Consider the following 23,512-nt stretch of genomic DNA (forward strand, 5'->3'; position numbering starts at 1 on the left):
AGTAACTGAGCCAGATGGGTATAATGTAATAACAACAGGTGTATTGTATATGGGTCCAAGCCAGATTATGTCATTTATTGATAAAAATAAATCCTCCCTTAGAAAAAGAATAAGTTGAAAATGATCTGAACTGGAATAAAATTATCTGATGTAACCTTCTTAAGAAAAGTAAGACCCTTAATTCTATACTGGGGAAAGGAAAACTCTTAAACATATCTATGTTTTATTTTCTTCATTAAACACTTGAATTTAGGCATTTTCACAATATTTAATGTTTAACATTACATGTTTAATATTATAACACCAAAATAAATAAACGCCTGGGAAGGCTTTGGCTTAAATCTCTTATCACATTTACATATACTAACTTCCGTGTTTAAAAAAATGAATACCGTTTTCTACAGTACATGTAAAAAAGTAAAGAGAGCCATTTGAATAAAAGTAACTTCTCAGGGAGATAACATACAACTGAAGAGTTACTTAATTGAATTCCTTCTTTTTCTGGAATGAAGGAGAATCAGATGGTAAATTAGTACCCAGTAGGTAACTTACTTTTGATAAGATGTAAGCTAACAAATCCCCAAAGGATCGAGCAAAGTGGTGAACATACACATACACTACAAGCACTGTTCTAACTATTCCTAGACTGTTTTACTCTATTAAGAATCTCTATGGTGGTTACAGGTACTAGGAAAATTAGACAGGTTATAAACGTCATAGGATCATGAGTTGATCCAAATGGCAGAGAGGATGCTTGAAGGATCCCAGAGCCTGACCAACAGTCACACAGGAGAAGCAGTGTATTTCTGACAAACGTTAAAAGGACAGTGAGTTGAGCAGAAAACCGGAAAATACTTGGGAAATAATTTCAAATAAAAAATTTATCAGCAATGTTTAACTTGATATCTTATATTCTTATTTTACTTTAAAACTACAGGAGAAAATCTTCAATCAAAAATTCAAATATCTGTGACACACTTTTAAATATTCACAGTTTCTTGTGACTAGCTTTGTACATGTTTTTAAGCAATGACTGTTCTTTGCATACTATAAGTATCATTTGAGAAGTATGGTGTAATTCAATTTAATATAAAGTTCAGACTGCAAGTGAGAGCAACAAACATGAAAAGTTGGTATGAATTCAGTAAAAGGATATCCAATTTGGAATTGGAGGCGAAGGTGACAAAAGTGGAGAATTTGGACCACATGATGGCACTGCACTCATGGTTAAAAAAGGAGAAAGTAGGGCTTCCCTGGTAGCACAGTGGTTAAGAATCTGCCTGCCAATGCAGGGGACATGGGTTCGAGCCCTGGTCTGGGAAGATCCCACATGCTGCGGAGCAACTAAGCCCACGTGCCACAACTACTGAGCCTGTGCTCTAGAGCCGGCGAGTCACAACTACTGAGCCCACGAGCCTAGAGCCCATGCTCCACAAGAGAAGCCAGCGCACCACAACGAAGAGTAGCCCCCACTTGCCGCAACTAGAGAAAGTCTGCGTGCAGCAATGAAGACCCAACGCAGCCAAAAATAAAAAATTTTAAATAAATAAATAAAAGAGACTGTAGAAGAGAAATTTAGAAAGTAGGAAGGTGGAGGTTTATTTTACACACTTACCACGAGTAGACACACTGAAAGTGTGCTAGCCCTCCCACTAAAGAACACAGACAAATTAAAGTTCCTTGGCCTAAATGCCATGTATATACATATACAAGTGACTAATATATTTTTTTAAATTAATTAATTTATTTTTGGCTGCGTTGCGTCTTCGTTACTGCACACAGGCTTTCACTAGTTGCAGCGAGCGGGGGCTACTCTTCGTTGTGGTGCACAGACTTCTCATTGCAGTGGCTTCTCTTGTTGCAGAGCACTGGGCCTAGAACGTATGGTCTTCAGGAGTTGTGGCTCACGGGCTCAGTAGTTGTGGCCTGTGGGCTCTAGAGCGCAGGCTCAGTAGTTGTGGCGCACCGGCTTAGTTGCTTTGCAGCATGTGGGATCTTCCCGGCCCAGGGCTTGAACCCATGTCCCCTGCATTGGCAGGTGGATTCTTAACCACTGCGCCACCAGGGAAGCCCCAGCAGACAGATTCTTAACCACTGCACCAACCAGGGAAATCCGAGTGACCAATATTGATACATTTGTTAAGCAAGTGGTAGGAAAAGTGTGACAAAGACAAACATTGGCAAATACATGTCAGCACTAAGATACCGTTATAAGATACTGGTCTAAGTTTAAAACCTTAGCTTCCAACTACCCAGTCCATTTTTCCCCATTTAAGATAGGACAGGCCAGTTGCTCCATTTCTTTCTAGTGTTTCACTGTCCAATCCCTGCCTCACATTGGAATGCTCAACCCCAAGGAGAAAAGAGAAGAAAAGAAAGAAAAGAGAGTAAAGAAGAAAACAAAATGATATAGAAACTGAACACCCACAATCCATTCCCATACTTTAGCCTCTCTTTCCATTAACATTATGACACCATAGGAAATTCACAAGAGTTGTAAAACATATCCTCTTCAAGCACCAATGATTTACTGCTCTATTCTTTTATAAAGTTTCATGATTTATTATTTTTATGCAGCTATTTTCTTTAGCCTATCTATATTATTACACTGTTGAGTAATTATAACAATTCATTCTTCAACATTTATTCAATTTTTAAAAGTCAGGTTTCTTTACCAAGTATTCTCTCTGGCCATCAGGTTCTAAGAAAATCACAATCCATCTCAACAGTTTATTTTGAATGTCCATACTATGTTCTGCATAAACTGGTTATCCCAAAACTGTAGAAGTCAACACAAAAAGTGCTTTAATTGAAAATCTATTAAGTAAATAAATGTAAAATATTACATAAATCTACTTAATCATAAAATTTCTTCATAAAAAGCTTATCATACACACAGAGAAAAAGTTGTCCCTCCCATTTTATCCTTTAATTATAGATGAGAAATGCTTTTAGTTGGAACTCACCCATCATGGCAACCAGCTTGACTATTTGAAAATTAGGGAAATGGTTCTCTCATCAGCATTCTCTATTGCCTAAGAACATAAAAAGATGAACACGTTAATAAGACGAAGAAAGAGAAGAGGTAGCCACAAAAAGAAAAAAGTCAGTATAAATAACACTAATGTGAATGTACAATATTAATACTTTACACATTTTGCTGGGGAGAAGTGCCTTCTTTTTTCCAGATATTCAATTATTGAGAAGGAACTGAAAATTATTATTATTTTAAATTAAATTTACCTAAGTACTTTTCACGTTCCTATCTATCTAAGCTAAAGCAAAACAAAACAAAACGATTTTTGAGAGTCAAAACACTTAAGAGATAATCTAATAAACTCAAGTTCCGGGACTTCCCTGTTGATCCAGTGGATAAGAATCCACCTTCCAATGCAGGGGACGTGGGTTTGATCCCTGGTAGGGGAACTAGGATGCCACATGCAGCGGGGCAACTAAGCTGGCATGCCACAACTACTGAGCCCACGTGCTCTGGAGCCCACGCATCACAACTACAGAGAAGCTCGCGCACCGCAACTAAGACCCGATGCAGCCAAAAATAAATAAATAAATAAAAATTAAAAAAAACAAAAACTGAAGTTCCCACAGGGCAATGGCAGATATAAAGATTGAGTGGCAAATGTCATATTTAGAGACATCAACAAAATAGTAAAGGCCTACAAATCTCCATAAAAGAAAATATTATCACAATCAACAAAGAGGAATTAACCGAAAGTTTGCAGCAATCTGGGCAGCATTTAGGAGTCACAGTAAAAAGAGAGAACCTTGTGGCATTCTGACCTTCCCTATTCCTATCTTCCTGCCCCTTATTCCCAGCTCCAAAGTAGCAATCTAAACCCTGCCCACAGTCACCATGAAAATGAGCAGCCTGGCAGCAACTGGAAAGGGCAGAATGGAACTGGAATGCCTTCAAAGTCTGATTCCAAAAAAACTGTCATTATTTGACCTATCTAATGGTTGGCTGATAGACCCCATTTGAAAGGCTGCCTTTATTTAACCTGACTCAAAGCTTTTCCATTGCAAAGAACTTAGAGTGTTTGCTGAAATCAATCAGGGACAACATATGTCAACTGTCTGAGGAAGGGGAAAATAGTTGGGCAAACAATAGGTTAAGAAAAAAATTTTTTAGAAAAGCTGAGAAATGAGATGTCAACAGGGAACTCTGAAATGAGAAATGAGATGTCAACAGGGAACTCTGAAAAATGAGATGTCAACAGGGAACTTAGAAAAGCTGAGAAATGAGATGTCAACAGGGAACAGACTCCTGGGACTCTAGAAGGTACACAAATGCCCAAGGCTGTTGCTTTACTCAAGAAAGGCCTAAGAAGGCCCTCGGCTTTCACCTCTGGCTAACTCTGAGGCTCTGTGTAGCAGTAAGTAAAGGATAAGGTGGAGTTGTAAATGCCTGGGAGAATGTTAAAGGCCAGCCCCAACACACACAGAAAACCACTCAAAAAAGACTTCGAGACTTATCTGTTCCAAGTATCTAAGGAAATCTCTGTCTAATCATTAGATGACAGCTAAACTAAGAGCAGTCTTCACTGACCATATATGACAAAGAATACAGACTTTAAAAAGTGAGTTCTGAAATGTCACTAAACAAACAAATAAGAAGAATAAACAAAAAACACTGGGGAGGGGACTTCCCTGGTGGTCCAGTGGTTAAGACTCCATGTTCCGAATGCAGGGGACATAGGTTTAATCCCTGGTCAGGGAACTAAGATCCGGCATGCTGTATGGCACAGCCAAAAAACAAACAAACAAAAAACCACTGGGGAGGGAGAAGAATCTGATTTCCAGAGGTGGCCCATTATGGTATTTTAAATGTCCAGTTTTCAAGAAAAAAATGAGACATACAAAGATAATAGTCCATACACAGAGAAAAAGCAATCAACAGAAACTGACCCTGAGAAAGCCTAAATGTCAGACTAACTAGACACATACAAAAATTCCTGATTCCCAGATGAAAAGCCAGTGTTCAGCATAAACTATATTGTTTGTATAAGCAGCTGAGGCACAATAAGCCATTCTTGTCAGTTAGGCAGCTGGGAACTCTCCTGAAATCCAAGTTCTCAGATGCCAGCCAATGATAAGCAATTCATTCCAAAGATAAGCAGTGAGGCTATGTGAACTCTTTTCTATACAAAGAGCAGAAGGAAATTAATAGACAAGTTTAAAGAAACTGCATAAAGCAATAATTATAAGCGTGTTGTTGGGTGTACAATATATAGATATAATTTGTACAACAATATACACAAATTTCCCTTTGTATAGTACAAAGGAAAGAGGAGGGATGGAGTTAAAAGGGAAATTTTGTATGCCACTCAAATTAAGTGGCATTAACTCAAACTACATTGTTTTAAGTTGAGATGTTAATTTTAATCCCCAGGTCAATGACTGAAGAATACATTTTTTAAAATGGCAAAAGAAATGAGAGAATTAAAATAGCACACAACAAAATATCTATTTAACACAAAGAAGGCAGTAATGGAGGAATGAGGAACAACAACAACAAAAAAAGATACAAAACACATAGAACACAAAAATAAAATGACAGATGTAATCTTACCTTATGTGTAATTATATTAAATATAAGAGGAATAAACAAACCAGTTAAAAGGCAGAGATTAGCAGACTAGGTTAAAAAACAAGATCTAACTATATGCTGTCTACATCAGACACATTATAGATTCAGGCACAAAACAGGTTGAAAGTTAAAGACTGTAAAAAGATATACCATGCAAACAGTAGCCAAAGGAGACCTAGCTATATTAATAGCAGACAAAATAGAATATATTATAAACGAGCACTGAATATGAAACTGTGACTAAAAATCTTCCAACAAACAAAAGCCCAGGACCAAATGGCTTCACAGGCAAATTCTATCAAACATTTAGAGAAGAGCTAACACCTGTCTTTCTCAAACTCTTCCAAAATTTGGCAGAGGGAGGAACACTCCCAACCTCATTCTACAGGGCCACCATCACCCTGATACCAAAATCAGACAGAGATGTCACAAAGAAAGAAAACTACAGGCCAATATGACTGATAAATATAGATGCAAAAATCCTCAACAGAATACTAGCAAACACAATCCAACAGCACATTAAAAGGATCACACACCCTGATTAAGTAGGGTTTATCCCAGGAAGGCAAGGATTCTTCAACATACGCAAATCAATCAATGTGATACACCATATTAGCAAACTGAAGGAGAAAAACCATATGATCATCAAAATTGATACAGAAAAACCTTTTGACAAAATTCAACACCCATTTATGATAAAAACCCTCCAGAAAGTAGGCATAGAGAAAACTTACCTCAACATATAAAAGGCCATATATGACAAACCCACAGCCGATATTGTTCTCAAGGGTGAAAAACTGAAACCATTTCCTCTAAGATCAGGAACAAGACAAGGCTCCCCACTCTCACCATTATTATTCAACATAAGTCTTGGAAATTTTAGCCACAGCAATCAGAGAGAAAAAGAAATAAAAGGAATCCAAATCGGAAAAGAAGTAAAACTGTCACTGTTTACAGATGACATGATCCTATACATAGAGAACCCTAAAGATGCTACCAGAAAACTACTAGAGCTAATCAATGAATTTGGTAAAGTAGCAGGATACAAAATTAATGCACAGAAATCTCTGGCATTCCTATATACTAATGATGAAAAATCTGAAAGAGAAATTAAGGAAACACTCCCACTTACCATTGCAACAAAAAGAATAAAATATCTAGGAATAAACCTACCTAAGGAGACAAAAGACCTGTATGCAGAAAACTATAAGACACTGATGAAAGATACTAAAGATGATACAAACAGGTGGAGAGATATACCATGTTCTTGGATTGGAAGAATCAACATTGTGAAAATGACTATACCTCTCAAAACAATCTACACATTCAGTGCAATTCCTATCAAACTACCACCAGCATTTTTCACAGAACTAGAACAAAAAATTGCACAATTTGTATGGAAACACAAAAGACCCCGAATAACAAAAGCATTCCTGAGAAGGAAAAACAGAGCTGGAGGAATCAGGCTCCCTGACTTCAGACTATACTACAAAGCTACAGTTATCAAGATAGTATGGTACTGGCACAAAAACAGAAAGATAGATCAATGGAACAGGATAGAAAGCCCAGAGATAAACTCACACACATATGGTCACCTTATCTTTGATAAAGGAGGTAAGAATATACAATGGAGAAAAGACAGCCTCTTCAATAAGTGGTGCTGGGAAAACTGGACAGCTACATGTAAAAGAAAAAAATGGAACACTCCCTAACACCATACACAAAAATAAACTCAAAATGGATTAAAGACCTAAATGTAAGGCCAGACACTATAAAACTCTTAGAGGAAAACATAGGAAGAACACTCTATGACATAAATCACAGCGAGATTCTTTTTGACCCACCTCCTAGAGAAAGGGAAATAAAAACAAAAATAAAAAAATGGGACCTAATGAAACTTGAAAGCTTTTGCACAGCAAAGGAAACCATAAACAAGATGAAAAGAAAACCCTCAGAATAGGAGAAAATATTTGCAAATGAAGCAACTGACAAAGGATCAATCTCCAAAATATACAAGCAGCTCATGCAGCTCAATATCAAAAAAAACGGACAACAATCCAAAAATGGCCAGAAGACCTAAACAGACATTTCTCCAAAGAAGATATACAGATTGCCAACAAACACATGAAAGGATGCTCAACATCACTAATCATTAGAGAAATGCAAATCAAAACTACAATGAGGTTTCATCTCACACCAGTCAGAATGGCCATCATCAAAAAGTCTACAAACGGGGCTTCCCTGGTGGCACAGTGGTTGAGAATCTGCCTGCCAATGCAGGGGACATGGGGTAGAGCCCTGGTCTGGGAAGATCCCACATGCCACGGAGCAACTGGGCCCGTGAGCCACAACTACTGAGCCTGCGCGTCTGGAGCCTGTGCTCCGCAACAAGAGAGGCCGCGATAGTGAGAGGCCCACAGATCGTGATGAAGAGTGGCCCCCGCTTGCCGCAACTACAGAAAGCCCTCGCACAGAAACGAAGACCCAACACAGCCAAAAATAAATTAAAAAAAAAAAAGTCTACAAACAATAAATGCTGGAGAGGGTGTGGAGAAAAGGGAACCCTCTTGCACTGTTGGTGGGAATGTAAATTGATACAGCCACTACAGAGAACAGTATGGAGGTTCCTTAAAAAACTAAAAATAGAACTACCATACAACCCAGTAATCCCACTACTGGGCACATACCCTGAGAAAACCATAGTTCAAAAAGAGTCATGTACCACAGTATTCACTGCAGCACTATTTACAATAGCCAGGACATTGAAGCAACCTAAGTGTCCATCGACAGATGAATGGATAAAGAAGATATGGAACATATATACAATGGAATATTACTCAGCCATAAAAAGAAACAAAATTGAGTTATTTGTAGTGAGGTGGATGGACCTAGAGTCTGTCATACCGAGTAAGTCAGAAAGGGAAAAACAAATACCGTATGCTAACACATACATATGGAATCTTAAATTTAAAAAATGGTTCTGAAGAACCTACAGGCAGAACAGGAATAAAGACGCAGATGTGGAGAGTGGACTTGAGGACACAGGGATGGGGAGGGGTGAGCTGGGACAAGGTGAGAGAGTGGCATGGACATACATACACTACCAAATGTAGAATGGATGGCTGGTGGGAAGCAGCTGCATAGAACAGTGAGATCAGCCTGGTGCTCTGTGACCACCTAGAGAGGTGGGATAGGGACGGTGGGAGGGAGACACAAGAGGAAGGGGATATGCGGTATGTGTATATGTATGGCTGATTCACTTTGTTATACAGCAGAAGCTAATGCACCATTGTAGAGCAATTATATTCCAATAAAGATGTTGGGAAAAAAAAGAAAGCATCATTATGATGTGAGAGCCACCATCATCCATTTTAAAAGTACAAGACAAGCTCTTTAACAATCAGACATTTTACATCATTCCTTTTACTCCTTGAAATTATATTTCCATTTCACTTCCCCCACAGAATTTTATCCTGATGTTATACATTGATATTTTTATGCTTGACAGTCTTTTTTTTTTTTTAACATCTTTATTGGGGTATAATTGCTTTACAATGGTGTGTTAGTTTCTGCTTTATAACAAAGTGAATCAGTCATACATAAACATATGTTCCCATATGTCTTCCCTCTTGCGTCTCCCTCCCTCCCACCCTCCCTATCCCACCCCTCCAGGCTGTCACAAAGCACCAAGCCAATATCCCTGTGCCATGCGGCTGCTTCCCACTAGCTATCTACCTTACTACGTTTGGTAGTGTGTATATGTCCATGACTCTCTCTCGCCCTGTCACAGCTCACCCTTCCCCCTCCCCATATCCTCAAGTCCGTTCTCTAGGAGGTCTGCGTCTTTATTCCTGCCTTACCCCTAGGTTCTTCATGACATTTTTTTTCTTAAATTCCATATATATGTGTTAGCATACGGTATTTGTCTTTTTCTTTCTGACTTACTTCACTCTGTATGACAGACTCTAGGTCTATCCACCTCATTACAAATAGCTCAATTTCGTTTCTTTTTATGGCTGAGTAATATTCCATTGTATATATATGCCACATCTTCTTTATCCATTCATCCGATGATGGGCACTTAGGTTGTTTCCATCTCCGGGCTATTGTAAATAGAGCTGCAATGAACATTTTGGTACATGACTCTTTTTGAATTTTGGTTTTCTCAGGGTATATGCCCAGTAGTGGGATTGCTCGGTCATATGGTAGTTCTATTTGTAGTTTTTTAAGGAACCTCTATACTGTTCTCCATAGTGGCTGAACCAATTCACATTCCCACCAGCAGTGCAAGAGTGTTCCCTTTTCTCCACACCCTCTCCAGCATTTATTGTTTCTAGATTTTTTGATGATGGCCATTCTGACTGGTGTGAGATGATATCTCATTGTAGTTTTGATTTGCATTTCTCTAATGATTAACGATGTTGAGCATTCTTTCATGTGTTTGTTGGCAGTCTGTATATCTTCTTTGGAGAAATGTCTATTTAGGTCTTCTGCCCATGTTTGGATTGGGTTGTTTGTTTTTTTGTTATTGAGCTGCATGAGCTGCTTGTAAATTTTGGAGATTAATCCTTTGTCAGTTGCTTCATTTGCAAATATTTTTCCCATTCTGAGGCTTGGCTTTTGGTCTTGTTTATGGTTTCCTTTGCTGTGCAAAAGCTTTCAAGTTTCATTAGGTCCCATTTGTTTATTTTTGTTTTTATTTCCATTACTCTAGGAGGTGGGTCAGAAAGGATCTTGCTGTGATTTATGTCATAGAGTGTTCTGCCTATGTTTTCCTCTAAGAGTTTGATAGTTTCTGGCCTTACATTTAGGTCTTTAATCCATTTTGAGCTTATTTTTGTGTATGGTGTTAGGGAGTGATCTAATCTCATACTTTTAAAAGTACCTGTCCAGTTTTCCCAGCACCACTTATTGAAGAGGCTGTCCTTTCTCCACTGTACATTCCTGCCACCTTTATCAAAGATAAGGTGTCCATATGTGCGTGGGTTTATCTCTGGGCTTTCTATCCTGTTCCATTGATCTATCTTTCTGTTTTTGTGCCAGTACCATACCATCTTGATAACTGTAGCTTTGTAGTATAGTCTGAAGTCAGGGAGCCTGATTCCTCCAGCTCTGTTTTTCTTTCTCAGGAATGCTTTTGTTATTCGGGGTCTTTTGTGTTTCCATACAAATTGTGCAATTTTTTGTTCTAGTTCTGTGAAAAATGCCAGTGGTAGTTTGATAGAGATTGCACTGAATGTGTAGATTGTTTTGAGAGGTATAGTCATTTTCACAATGTTGATTCTTCCAATCCAAGAACATGGTATATCTCTCCATCTATTTGTATCATCTTTAATTTCTTTCATCAGTGTCTTATAATTTTCTGCATACAGGTCTTTTGTCTCCTTAGGTAGGTTTATTCCTAGATATTTTATTCTTTTTGTTGCAATGGTAAATGGGAGTGTTTTCTTGATTTCACTTTTTAGATTTTTCATCATTAGTATATAGGAATGCCAGAGATTTCTGTGCATTAATTTTGTATCCTACCACTTTACCAAATTCATTGATTAGCTCTAGTAGTTTTCTGGTAGCATCTTTAGGGTTCTCTATGTATAGGATCATGTCATCTGCAAACAGTGACAGCTTTACTTCTTCCTTTCCAATTTGGATTCCTTTTATTTCCTTTTCTTCTCTGATTGCTGTGGCTAAAACTTCCAAAACTATGTTGAATAAGAGTGGTGAGAGTGGGCAACCTTGTCTTGTTCCTGATCTTAGTGGAAATGCTTTCAGTTTTTCACCATTGAGGATGATGTTTGTTGTGGGCTTGTCATATATGGCCTTTATTATGTTGAGCTTGACAGTCTTTTATTGATCAGTCTCTCATATATCACAGCAACAAAACATGTATGCAAATTTGTTTAAAATTTGTTTCCTATAACCGTAAATAATAAATAATTATTAAATATAAAAAAGAATATATTACAAAATCATTATTAGTGGCAAAGTAGGACATTTATAGTGAAAAAATTGCCAACTTATCAACAAGATATAGTAATTATGAACATGTATAAACAACAGACTCTCAAAATGCATGGGAAAAAAAAAGATAGACTTGAAATAAACAATTCAAATATAACAGAGATTTCAATGCCTCATTTTCAATACTGGATAAAACAAGTAAACAGAAAATCAATGAAAAAGTGAAGACTTAAATAATGCTATAATATGCTATACAGATAAAATAATGCTACATAGATATAGAGCACTATATCTATAGAACACTGAACCCCAAAACAGAAAAATACACGCTTTTCTCAAATACATGTGCAACATTTTCCAGGACAGACCACTTGTTAGGCAATAAAACTTATCTCAGCAAGTATAAATAGATTTAAGAAATATGATGTATGTTCCCTGACAACAATGCAATGAAATGAGAAACTGATAATAGAAAGAAATTTGGGGAATTTACAAATATGTGAAAATTAAATAACACATTCCTAAAGAACCAATGGAACAAAAAAGAAGTCACATGGAAAATTAGAAAATGCTTTGAGAAGAATGAAAATAAAAACAAAACATACTGAAAATTATTGGATACACCTAAAGTACAACTTAAAGATAAATTTATAACTGTTGGGAACTCCCTGGCAGTCCAGTGGTTAGGGCTCAGCACTTTCACTGCCATGGACTGGGTTCAATCCCTGGTGGGGGAACTAAGATCTTGCAAGCCATGCAGCATGGCCCCCTCCAAAAAAAAGAGAGAGAGAGAAATTTGTAACAGTTAGTGTTTATATTAAAAAAAAAAAGATCTCAAATCAATAAACTAAACTTCTACCTTAAAACACCAAAAAAGGACGAGCATGTTAAACCCAAAGCAAGTAGAAGGAAAGAAACAATAAGAATTAGAAGTAGAAACAAACCAAAAAAATTAAAACACAATAGAAATTTTTTCAATCAATGAAACAATGGTTCTTTGAAAAGATCAATAAAATTGACAAAATTTTAGCTAAATTAACCAAGGAAAAAAAGAGGGAAGATACAAATATCTAAACTCAGGAATTAAAGGAGAATTACTACCAATCTTACAGAAATAAAAAGGATAAGGGAATACTATGAAGCACTGTATATCAATGGATTAGATCACCTGGATGAAATAAAGAGATTGAATTAGAAATTTTAAAACTTTTCACAAATAAGAAGTCCTAAGCCAGATAGATGGCTTCAAACATTTAAGAAAGAATTACCACCAATTATTAAAAAAAAAAAATACTGAACCTAGTATTACTCTGATAACCAAACCAGACAAACACGTTACAAGAGAAAACTACAGATTGATAACTTTGTGAATACAGATAAATCCTCAACAAAATACTAGCAAATCTAATCCAGAACGTTAAAAAAGGGGACTCTAGGGCTTCCCTGGTGGTGCAGTGGTGGAGAGTCCGCCTGCCGATGCAGGGGACATGGGTTCGTGCCCCGGTCCGGGAAGATCCCACATGCCGCGTAACGGCTATGCCCGTGAGCCATGGCTGCTGAGCCTGCGCGTCTGGAGCCTATGCTCCACAACAGGAGAGGCCACAACGGTGAGAGGCCCGCGTACCGCAAAAAAAAAAAAAAAAAGGGGGGACTCTACACCATGAACGTGTAGGATATATCCCACAAAAGCAAGGTAGGTTCAGCATACAAAAATCAATGTAATAAACCACACTGATAGAATAAAAGAAAGATACATGATCATCTCAACAGACAACGAAAATGCAAGTGCCAAAATCCAACTGCCTACTCAAAAGACTAGGAAGAAAAGGAAATTTCCTCCAGCTGATAAAGGGGATCCATGAAAAACCCACAGCTAACATCATACTTAATGATGAAAAATTAGGGGGCACACTGCATATGTGCCCCCTAAGATCAGGGACAAGCAAGGATGTCCAGTCTTGCCACTCATATTTAATATTGTACTGGAGGTCCTAGTCAGAATATGAGGCAAGAAAATGAAATCAAAGGAATCCAGACTGGATAAGAAGCAAAACTATCCCTATTTGCAGCTGACAATCTTGTATACAGAAAATCTAAGAAGTTCACAAAAACAATATTAGAGCTAATGAATGAGTTCAGCACAGTTGCAGGATACAAGATCAACACTGAAAAATCAGTTGTATTTCTATACACTAGCACTGAACAATACAGAAATAAAATTTAGAAATAAATTCCATTTATAACAGCATCAAAAGAATAACAAAGTCTTGTACACTGGAAACTATAAAACATTATTGAAAGAAACTGAAACAGATCTAAATATACAGAAAGACATCCCATGTTCATGGATTGGAACAAAATATTTTGTAGGTGACAAAACTCTCAAAGTGATCTACAGACTCATTATAAAACTGAAACTAACACACCACTGTAAAGCATTTATACTCTAAAAAAAAAAGTGATCTACAGATTCAATGCAATCTCTATCAAAATCCTCTATCAAAATTCCAATGGCCTTTCTTTGCAGAAATGGAAAAGCTGATCTTTAAATTCATATGGAGCTACAAGAGACCCTGAAGAGCCAAAACAATATTGAAAAAGAAAAATAAAGTTGGAGGACTCACACTTCCTGATTTTAAAAATGACTACAAAATTATAGCAATCAAAACAGTGGCGGTACTGACATAAGGAGAGAAACTGGTGGAATAGAATTGAGAGTCCAGAAATAAACCCGAACATCTACAGTCAAATGATTTTTGACAAGGGTGCCAAGACAATGGGGGAAAAAACAGTCTTCAATAACAGGTGCTGGACAACTGGATATCCACATGCCAAAGCATGAAGTTGGACCCCTACCTCAAATAATATGTAAAAATTAATTCAAAATGGATCAAAGACTAAATGGAAAAGCTAAATCTATAAAACTCTTAGAAGGGAACAGAGGTATAAACATCATTTTCTACCTACCACCCTTAGTTTTTGAATGCAGAACTTACCTAAAGTGAACAAATTTTAAATATACATTTTACATATGCATTTACCCACATAACCACCAAACAGATAAAAATATAGACATTTCCGGGACCCATAAAGGCTCCTTTGTACCCATTCCCAGTCACCCTTTCCCCACAAGGGTAACCATCATCTTGACATTTATTGCCATAGATTAGTTTTGCCTTTTAAAATTTCATGTTAGTCGAATCATACAAGACAAACTTTGTATTTTTTTTTCTTTTTTTTGGCCACACTGTGCAGCTTGCAGGATCTTAGTTCCCCAACCAGCGACTGAACCCATGACCCTGGCAGTGAAAGCATGGAGTCCCAACCAATGGCCACCAGGGAATTCCCTGTATTTATTTTCACTTAATATCTTATGTCTCTGAAATTCTTCCACATTATCTATATGAGTATTTTGTTCACTTTCATTGCTGTGTAATATTCCATTATAAGCCTATACCTCAACTAATTTACCCATTCTACTACTGATGGACATGAAGGTTGTTTCCAGTTACTGGCTATTACAAATAAAACTTCTATGAACCTCTTTGAACATGCTTTTTTGTAAACATAAACACATATTTCTGTTGGATATATACCCAAGGAGGGAACTGCTAGATCTCTAAGACATGCATATAGTTAGCTTTAGCAGTTCTGGCCGAACATTTCTTCAAAGTGATTGTGTTAAATATATATACTCTCACCAGCAATGTAAGAGAGTTCCAGTTCTTCCACATCCTCAGCAACACTATTAGTCATTCTGGTGGTTATGTAATATCTCACTATAGTTTTAATTTACATTTATCTGATGATTAATGATGTTGAGTACCATTTTCATTGGTTTACTGGCCACTTTGATATCCTCTTTTGTAAAATGACTGCTTACGTATTTTGCACATTTTAAAACTTTAGATACAAGAATTTTGTTGGATATGTTCATTATGGTGTCTTCTCCTTACACTCTGTTTATGATATCTTCACTCTAACAAATTTAATGGAGTCAGTAAGTATACAGTGGAGAATTTGGGCAAGTCCTTGATGAGGTGATCAAAATTAACATCACATATAAAGGATGGATGAACATCCTGTGTCTCTAGATGTGATACTCTGAGAAGGACACAATGTAAACTAAGCAGTTTTCTGAGAATGTATAACCTAAATACAATTCATAAAGAAACTTTAGACAAATAAAAAATAAGAAACATTGTATTTAAACAAAAAGGGAGACTGCATTCCTCAGAAATGCCAGTGAGATAGAAGTCAAAGAACGGCTATGGAAATGTTGCAGATTCAAGGAGAGTAAAGAGACATGGCAACTTCATCCATCCTGACCCTAGACTGGATCCTGTACTAGAGGGAAACAGTGCTATAAAGACCATTATTAGGTCAACTGACAAAACTGGAATACGCACAGTTACTATTTATTCAGAAAGGCTACATTCCAGTTACTGCTGTCTCTGCTATCCTTCTTCCTTTTATTCCCAACATCAGAGCCTTTATTATTTGCATAGTAAATGATAAAAATGCGCATGTGTGTTTTGGTGGTTATTAACTGGCACGAAAGATATTAGAAATGAGTTTTCATTCATGAAACTGGTGGGGTTCAAATAAGTAGGCTGGCTAAAATACCAAAGAAACACTCCTCTACTCTTGTATGAACAACGTATAAGAGCCCATATTCTTTACTCTCTAAAATTTTTAGAATGTTTTTATTGAATTATAGTTGATTTACAACGCTAGTTTCTGGTGTACAGCAAAGGGATTCAGTTACACACACACACACACACACACACACACACATATATATACACATATTCTTTTTCATATTCTTTTGGTTTATTACAGGATACTGAATATAGTTTATTATGGTTCCCTGTGCTATACAGAACCTTTCTTAAAATCTATTTTATATAGATTAGCTTGAATCTGCTAATCCCAAACTCCTAATTTATCCCTCCCCACCCCCTTTCCCCTTTAGTAACCACAAGTTTGTTTTCTATGACTGTGAGCCTGTTTCTGTTTCGTAAGTACATTCGTTTGTGTCATATTTTAGATTCCACATATAAGTAATATCACATGATATTTGTCTTTCTCTGCCTAACTTACTTCACTTAATATGATAATCTCTAGGTCCATCCATGTTGCTGCAAATGGCATTATTTCACTTTTTTATGGCTAAGTAGTAGTCCAGTGTGTATATGTACCACATCTTCTTTATCCATTCATCTGTCAATGGACATTTAGGTTGTTTCCATGTCTTGGCTATTGTAAGTAGTGCTGCTATGAACACTAGGGTGCATGCATCTTTTTGTCCCAATATATGTCCAGGAATGGGATTGCTGGATCATATGGCAATTCTATTTTTAGTTTTTTAAGGAACTTCATACTGTTTTCCATAGTGGCTGCACCAATTTACATTCCCACCAACAGTGTAGGAGGATTCCCTTTTCTCCACACCCTCTCTAGCATTTGTTATTTGTAGACTTTTTAACGATGGCCATTCTGACCGGTGTGAGGTGGTACCTCATTGTAGTTTTTATTTGCATTTCTCTAATAATTAGCAATTTGAGCATCTTTTTATGTGCCTGTTGGCCATCTGTACATTTTCTTTGGAGAAATGTCTATTTAGGTCTTCTGCCCACTTTCTGATTGGGTTGTTTCTTTTTTTGTTATTGAGCTGTATGAGCTGTTTGTATAGTTTGGAAATTAAGCACTAGTAGGTCACATCATTTGCAAATATTTTCTCCCAGTCCATAGGTTGTCTTTTCATTCTGTTTATGGTTTCCTTTGCTGTGCAAAAGCTTATAAGTTTGATTAGGTCACATATGTTTATTTTTGCTTTTATTTCTATTGCCTTGGGAGACTGACCTAAACATTGGTATGATTTATGTCAGACAATGTTTTGCCTGTGTTCTCTTATAGGAGTTTCATTGTGTTATGTCTTATATTTAAGTCTTTAAGCCATCTTGAGTTTATTTTTGTGTGTGGTGTGAGGGTGTGTTCTAACTTCATTGATTTACATACGGCTGTCCAGTTTTCCCAACACCACTTGCTGAACAGACTGTCTTTTTCCCACTGTATATTCTTGTCTCCTTTGTCGAAGATTAACTGACCATAGGTGTGCTGGTTTATTTCTGTAAAAGCTTATATTCTTAAAGATAGTGCCAAGGTCAGTCATTCATTTTGAGGATTCTGATTATTTGATGCCACCAATAAGATTAACCAACTGCTGCCTCTACAATTTTGTTGCATCTATATATCAAGTGAATCTTTCATGCAAGGTATGGCTGAAGTACCTTAAGGATAGAAAGTTGGGAAGTTAACATGTTTACAAAGCAAATGGCACTTACTATTTTTGAAGTTGCTTGCTAATAAATGTTGGCGAAATAAAAGTCTATTATATTTGGCAGAATTTAGTCTAAGGTTTACTTTCATTATAAGCCAATAGATTACAAGGAAGCAGCTGATCTTCACTTAACTTCATTGATTGGTAGCTACTTTTATTTACCTAAAAGAACACAATAATTGTGCATAACCAATTTGACTTTGTTCAATTCACAACACCCAACTTAGGGCCTCTGCACTTGCTTTTTCTACATCTAAGAGTCTTTCCCCAAGTCCTTAAATGGCTGCTCATGTCTACTGACCATCCAATATGAGACATTTCTCCCACTCACTCAATTATTTTTTTTACATCATCCTATTTTTGCTTCTTTATAGAACTTATCATGATACAAAAATACTTTTAATTTAGTTAATTTACTTATTTATTGTATCTCCACCCCCAATGGCACACAAGAGCCTTAAGAACAGAGACTTTATTGATATGGTTGATTACTGATTCTCCTATGCACAGGACAGTGCCTGGCTCATAGAAGGCGCTGAGCATTTTAGAATGAAAGACAGAAAGCAAAAAAGTGGGAGGTGGGGGATAAGAGAAGAGAGAAGTTAGCTTGCAAAGATAAAAAACTAAATCTAAAAGAACAGGGAAAAAATAATAATAAAAAAACAGGGGAAAAAAGGTCTACACAAATACTCACACTATAAGAAAATGAGCAAGACATTAGTAAGACAGTTTTGCACTCCACTCAAAAAGCCCATGGACCAATAAAGAGGAAAAGACACTGCTGTAGTGTCATGCATGTTAACAGAGATATGTCACTAAAATATAGGTAAGAAAAGCCCAACTGTGTGACAGTATTTTGCCATAGTGTACTACAACTAATTATTTAAAGTGCATTTCATTATAATTAAGCACACCCTCATCCGCAAGCAGATCATGAATTCACTAAGATCAAACCAAATGTTATGTAACTCTTTATCCTCACTAACAAACGACAGTCAAAACTGGTACTCAATCTAAATTTGTTAAACTGTTCTAACAAGATTTTAATGATTTTCACGTTTATAGGAAACTAATGATTAGAAGACTGTCCTGATATGAATAACTTGCAAGTTAAATGAGATCTATGAAAGTGGTGTACGAGAAGCTGACAGTAAATTGAGAGCATCTCATGACATTTCAGCCTATTAAGATTCAGTCGAAGCAAAGATGACCTATATTCTATGTACCATGTAAAAAAGTTTTTTAAAATTTTGATTGTATGTGGCTTTATTTTCCAAAATACATCCTTTGTCCTGGAATCATTCTCATTCCAGGATCTAATCAAAATACACTTAAAACAAAGTAACCTATTTCTGAAACTCAATAATTCAAACAACTTTCTAAAGCACTAAACCCACAAAAGTATATGCTAAAAATGAAAACTATAATTTATATTGAAATATCATTAACATTCTATAATCTTCTGAAGCTTTCCAAACAAAATAATTTACACTGACCACATTTCATGTCACTCACAACCTATCTAAGGTCTTTATCTAAAATCATTTAGGCTTAGACTAGGGAAAAGCCTTTATATCACAGCGTTCCTCACTGTCCAAAACCTCAATTATAAGCATTGACTTCAACAAGGTGGCATGCTGAAAACTTATATTCATGTTCTTGTGTAATGTCCTCCTGCTAAGCACAACTGGACCTAGTGACTCTCTTTTCAACAAAAAGAACAGGAAAAAAAATGATGAGATGTCATCTCTGAAATTAGGTTACAAGAAGACTGACTTCTATCTTGCTCTCTCTCAGTAGCACCCTCTGAAGAAAGCCAGACAACATTCTGCAAGCTGCCCTATGGAAAGGCTCACATGGCAAAGAAACAATATCTCGCCCAACATCCAACAGGGACTTAAGCCTGCCAACAGCCAACTGAATGAGGAAGCAGGTCACACGCCAGGTGAGCCTTAAAATGACTACAGCATGGCCAAAAAACTCACTGCAGCCTTGTAAGGAATCCAGAGCCAAAAGTATCCAGATAAGCTGTGCTGCGATTCCTGCTCCACATAAACTGTGAGAGACCAAATGCTTGCTGTTTTAAACCCCTGAGTTTTGAGGAAACTTCTTATGCAGAATAGATAATTGACAAAGAGAAAAAAATTAACTTTTTATATCTATGTAAATGTTGATTGATATTTCCAGACAAAAATAAAATACTAACTAAACAGAGATGTATGAGCTATAAAGTGATGCCATTCTGCCTATACATATATACTTACATACTTTAAATCTTTAAAGTATATTTAAAATATTTACACTTCTATTTAATATGTTATTACTTAAGTTTCATAAAATGGAGAGGACATTTTTGATGCATAGTGTCTTTCCGTCAAAACTGAATGGATTCACTGCAGCATTATTTACAGGAGTAAAAAGTGGAACCAACCCAAATGTCCATCACCTGAAGAACTGATAAGAAAAATGTGATCTATCTATACAGTAGACTATTACTAGACAATATAAGGAAATAAGATACTCAGGAGTGACATCAGCAACATGATGGACTATGAAGCTCCAAGCCCTTATTCCCCCACAGAACATTTAAAATCAGCCAGAAGCTGGTGAAATAGGAGCTCTGGAAAACAATTAAACGACTACAACAACCAAGTAAATATCTAATCAAGTAAAAGCTACATTCAAAATAGAAACAAATTTGGTGGCATTTTTATTTGACCTTGCTCCACCCCCTCCCTACACAGTCTTGGTCTGGAGCAAACAGCCTGGTTCCCAAATCCCTCCCCCAAACTAGAGGGAACAAAGCAAATTTGTTTGCAGTGTTCTAAGCTGCTGGGAGCTGCCTGAAGGACTGACTGCTCTCTGTTGTACCTAACTCAGAACTCAGATGGAAAAGACGCCAGTACTATGTGGGTAAACTACAGGGGGCCTAGAGACCTGCAAATGCTTGAAACAAGAGATTATGATACATACAACAGATCATCTAGGACCCTGAGGAGAAGATTCAAGGGGAAGATTCTTTGGAAATTTAAGACCTTTAAAAGCAGTTGTGGGGACTTCCTTGGCAGTCCAGTGGTTAAGAGTCTGCACTTCCACTGCAGGGGGCGCAGGTTCAATCCCTGGTCAGGGAACTAAGACCGCACATGTGGTGTGGCCAAAATAAATAATTTTTTTTTTTAAAAAAGGAGTGTCAGATATAGCAGAAAGGTCAGAGTTTGGGGTACAAGATGCGGACAGTGGGACCCCATTAACCTCCAACAGAGGTTAATGGTAGAGAGACTAGGATCAGCATTAAAAAAAAAAAAAAAAGCAGTTGTGGATATGGGGGAACTGAAGAAGTCACATGGAGATTTAGCAAAAGGTATGCCCAGAAAAGGCCTGAGAAGACAAAAAGCCTTCACACTGGGCTGATCCTAAGCCCCAAGCACACTCGGCTTATTAGTGAAAGACTGGTCTGACAGACACAGAACAAGTCTGCAAAGGCAGGGAGAAGTGATCGTTTTTTCAAATGATTAATTTTCAACAAAAAATGACAAAGCATACCAAAAAAAAAGGAGAACGTGGCCCATTCAAAGGAAGAAAAATAAGTGGCAAAACCAGCTCTAGAGAAGCATAGTTAATGAACTTACTGGGTAAAGACTTTAAAACAACTGTCCTAAATATGTTTAAAAAGCTAAAAGAGGGCTTCCCTGGTGGTGCAGTGGTTGGGGGTCCGCCTGCCAATGTGGGGGACGCGGGTTCGTGCCCCGGTCCGGGAGGATCCCGCGTGCCGTGGAGCGGCTGGGCCCATGGGCTGTGGCCACTGGGCCTGTGCTCCACGGCAGGAGGGGCCACAGCGGTGAGGGGCCCATATATCACAAAAAAAAAAAAGCTAAAAGAAAACACAAAGAAACAAGGAAAACAATATATAAACAAAATTACATTATCAACAAAAAGAAATTACAAAAGGGAACCAAACAGAAATTCCAGAGCTGAAGAATAAAATAAAGGGGTTCAACAGTAGACTTGAGTAAAAAGACAAATCAGCAAAATTAAATATAGAACATTTGAAATTATCAAGGCTGAAGAATAGAAAAATATAATAAAGAAAAGTGAACAGAGCCTAAGGAACTTATGGGACACCATCAAGCAGACCAATATATCAATATAAACATTATAAGAGTCTGAGAAGAAGAGAGAGTGAAAGGGGCAGAGAGATTACCTGAAGAAGTAATGGCCAAAAACTTGCCAAATATGACAGAAGACATGAATTTACAAATCCAAGGAGTTCAATAAATTCCAAGTAGGACAAACCCAGGCAGATCTACAGCAAGACACAATATAATCAAACTGCTGAAAGAGAGAGAATCTTGAAAGCAGCTAGAGAATCTTGAAAGTAGCTAGAGAAAATGCACTCATTATGTAGATCCTCAAAAAGATTATCAGTAGAAACTGTGGAGGCCACAAGGCTGTGGGATAATACATTAAAAGTGCTAAAAGAAAAAAAATGCCAAAGAAGAATTCTGTATCTACCAAGAGCTAAGGAAGTTCATTACTATTAGTACTGCCCTACAAGAAATGCTATGGAATTTCTTCATGTTCAAATGAAGAAACACCAGACAGTAACTCTAAGATATATAAAGATAAAGACTCCCGTAAAGGTAAATACATGGGCAAATATAAAAACCGGCATTACTGCAATATTGGTCTGTAACTTCACTTTTTATGTTCTACAGGATATAAAAGACAAATGCACAAAAATAATTTTAAATCTACGTTAATGGGAACACAATGCATAAAAATGTAATTTGTGACACTAACAATAAACAGGGATGAACAGAGCTATAGAGAAATAGAGTTTTCGTATGTGATTGAAGTTAAGTTGATTTCAATTCAAAACAAACTGTTATAACTTTAGGATGTTACATGTAACCTCATGGTAACCACACACACACACACACACACACACACACACACACACACACCCACCCAACAGAAGAGAATATAGATTAAAAAAAAAAGGTGAGAAAAATCAAACTGCGTCACTACAGAAAAATCAACTAAACACAAAGACAGGCAGAGATGGAGGAAATGAGGGACAAAAAAATACCAAAAAAACACATAAAATGCCTTCTCTATCAGTAATTACTTTACCTGTAAAGTAATTAAGCATTCCAATCAACAGGCACAGATTGGCAGAACGAATTTAAAAAGCATGATGCTCCTGTATGCTGTCTACAAGAGACTCACTTTAGATCTAACTACACAATAGGTTTAATGTGAAAGGACAGAAAAAGATATTCCATGCAAATAGAAACAGAAGAAAACCAGAGTGGCTATACGAGTATCAAACAGAATAGACTGTAAGTCAAAAATTGTTACAAGAGGGTTTCCCTGGTGGCGCAGTGGTTGAGAGTCCACCTGCCGATGCAGGGGACACGGGTTCATGACCCGGTCTGGGAAGATTCTACATGCGGCGGAGCGGCTGGGCCCGTGAGCCATGGCCGCTGAGCCTGCGCGTCCAGAGCCTGTGCTCCGCAACGGGAGAGGCCACAACAGTGAGAGGCCCGCGTATCACACACACAAAAAAAAAATTGTTAGAAGAGACAAAAAAGAACATTAAACAC

The 23,512-nt window shown here is 37.1% G+C and overlaps 1 protein-coding gene across 1 annotated transcript in view; it reads right to left on the bottom strand.

Annotated features, from left to right (window-relative positions):
* MAP3K2 (mitogen-activated protein kinase kinase kinase 2) overlaps nucleotides 1–23,512 on the bottom strand; it is a 99,261-nt gene that overhangs the window by 40,545 nt on the left and 35,204 nt on the right. The window contains exon 2 of the mRNA XM_030840305.2: nucleotides 2,967–3,035. Within this exon, the coding sequence (XP_030696165.1) occupies nucleotides 2,967–2,973 (7 nt within the window). The 5' untranslated portion in view covers nucleotides 2,974–3,035. The remainder of the gene's footprint in view (nucleotides 1–2,966; nucleotides 3,036–23,512) is intronic.

Source organism: Globicephala melas, chromosome 7 (genome assembly GCF_963455315.2).
Source record: "Globicephala melas chromosome 7, mGloMel1.2, whole genome shotgun sequence".
Taxonomy (NCBI): domain Eukaryota; kingdom Metazoa; phylum Chordata; class Mammalia; order Artiodactyla; family Delphinidae; genus Globicephala; species Globicephala melas.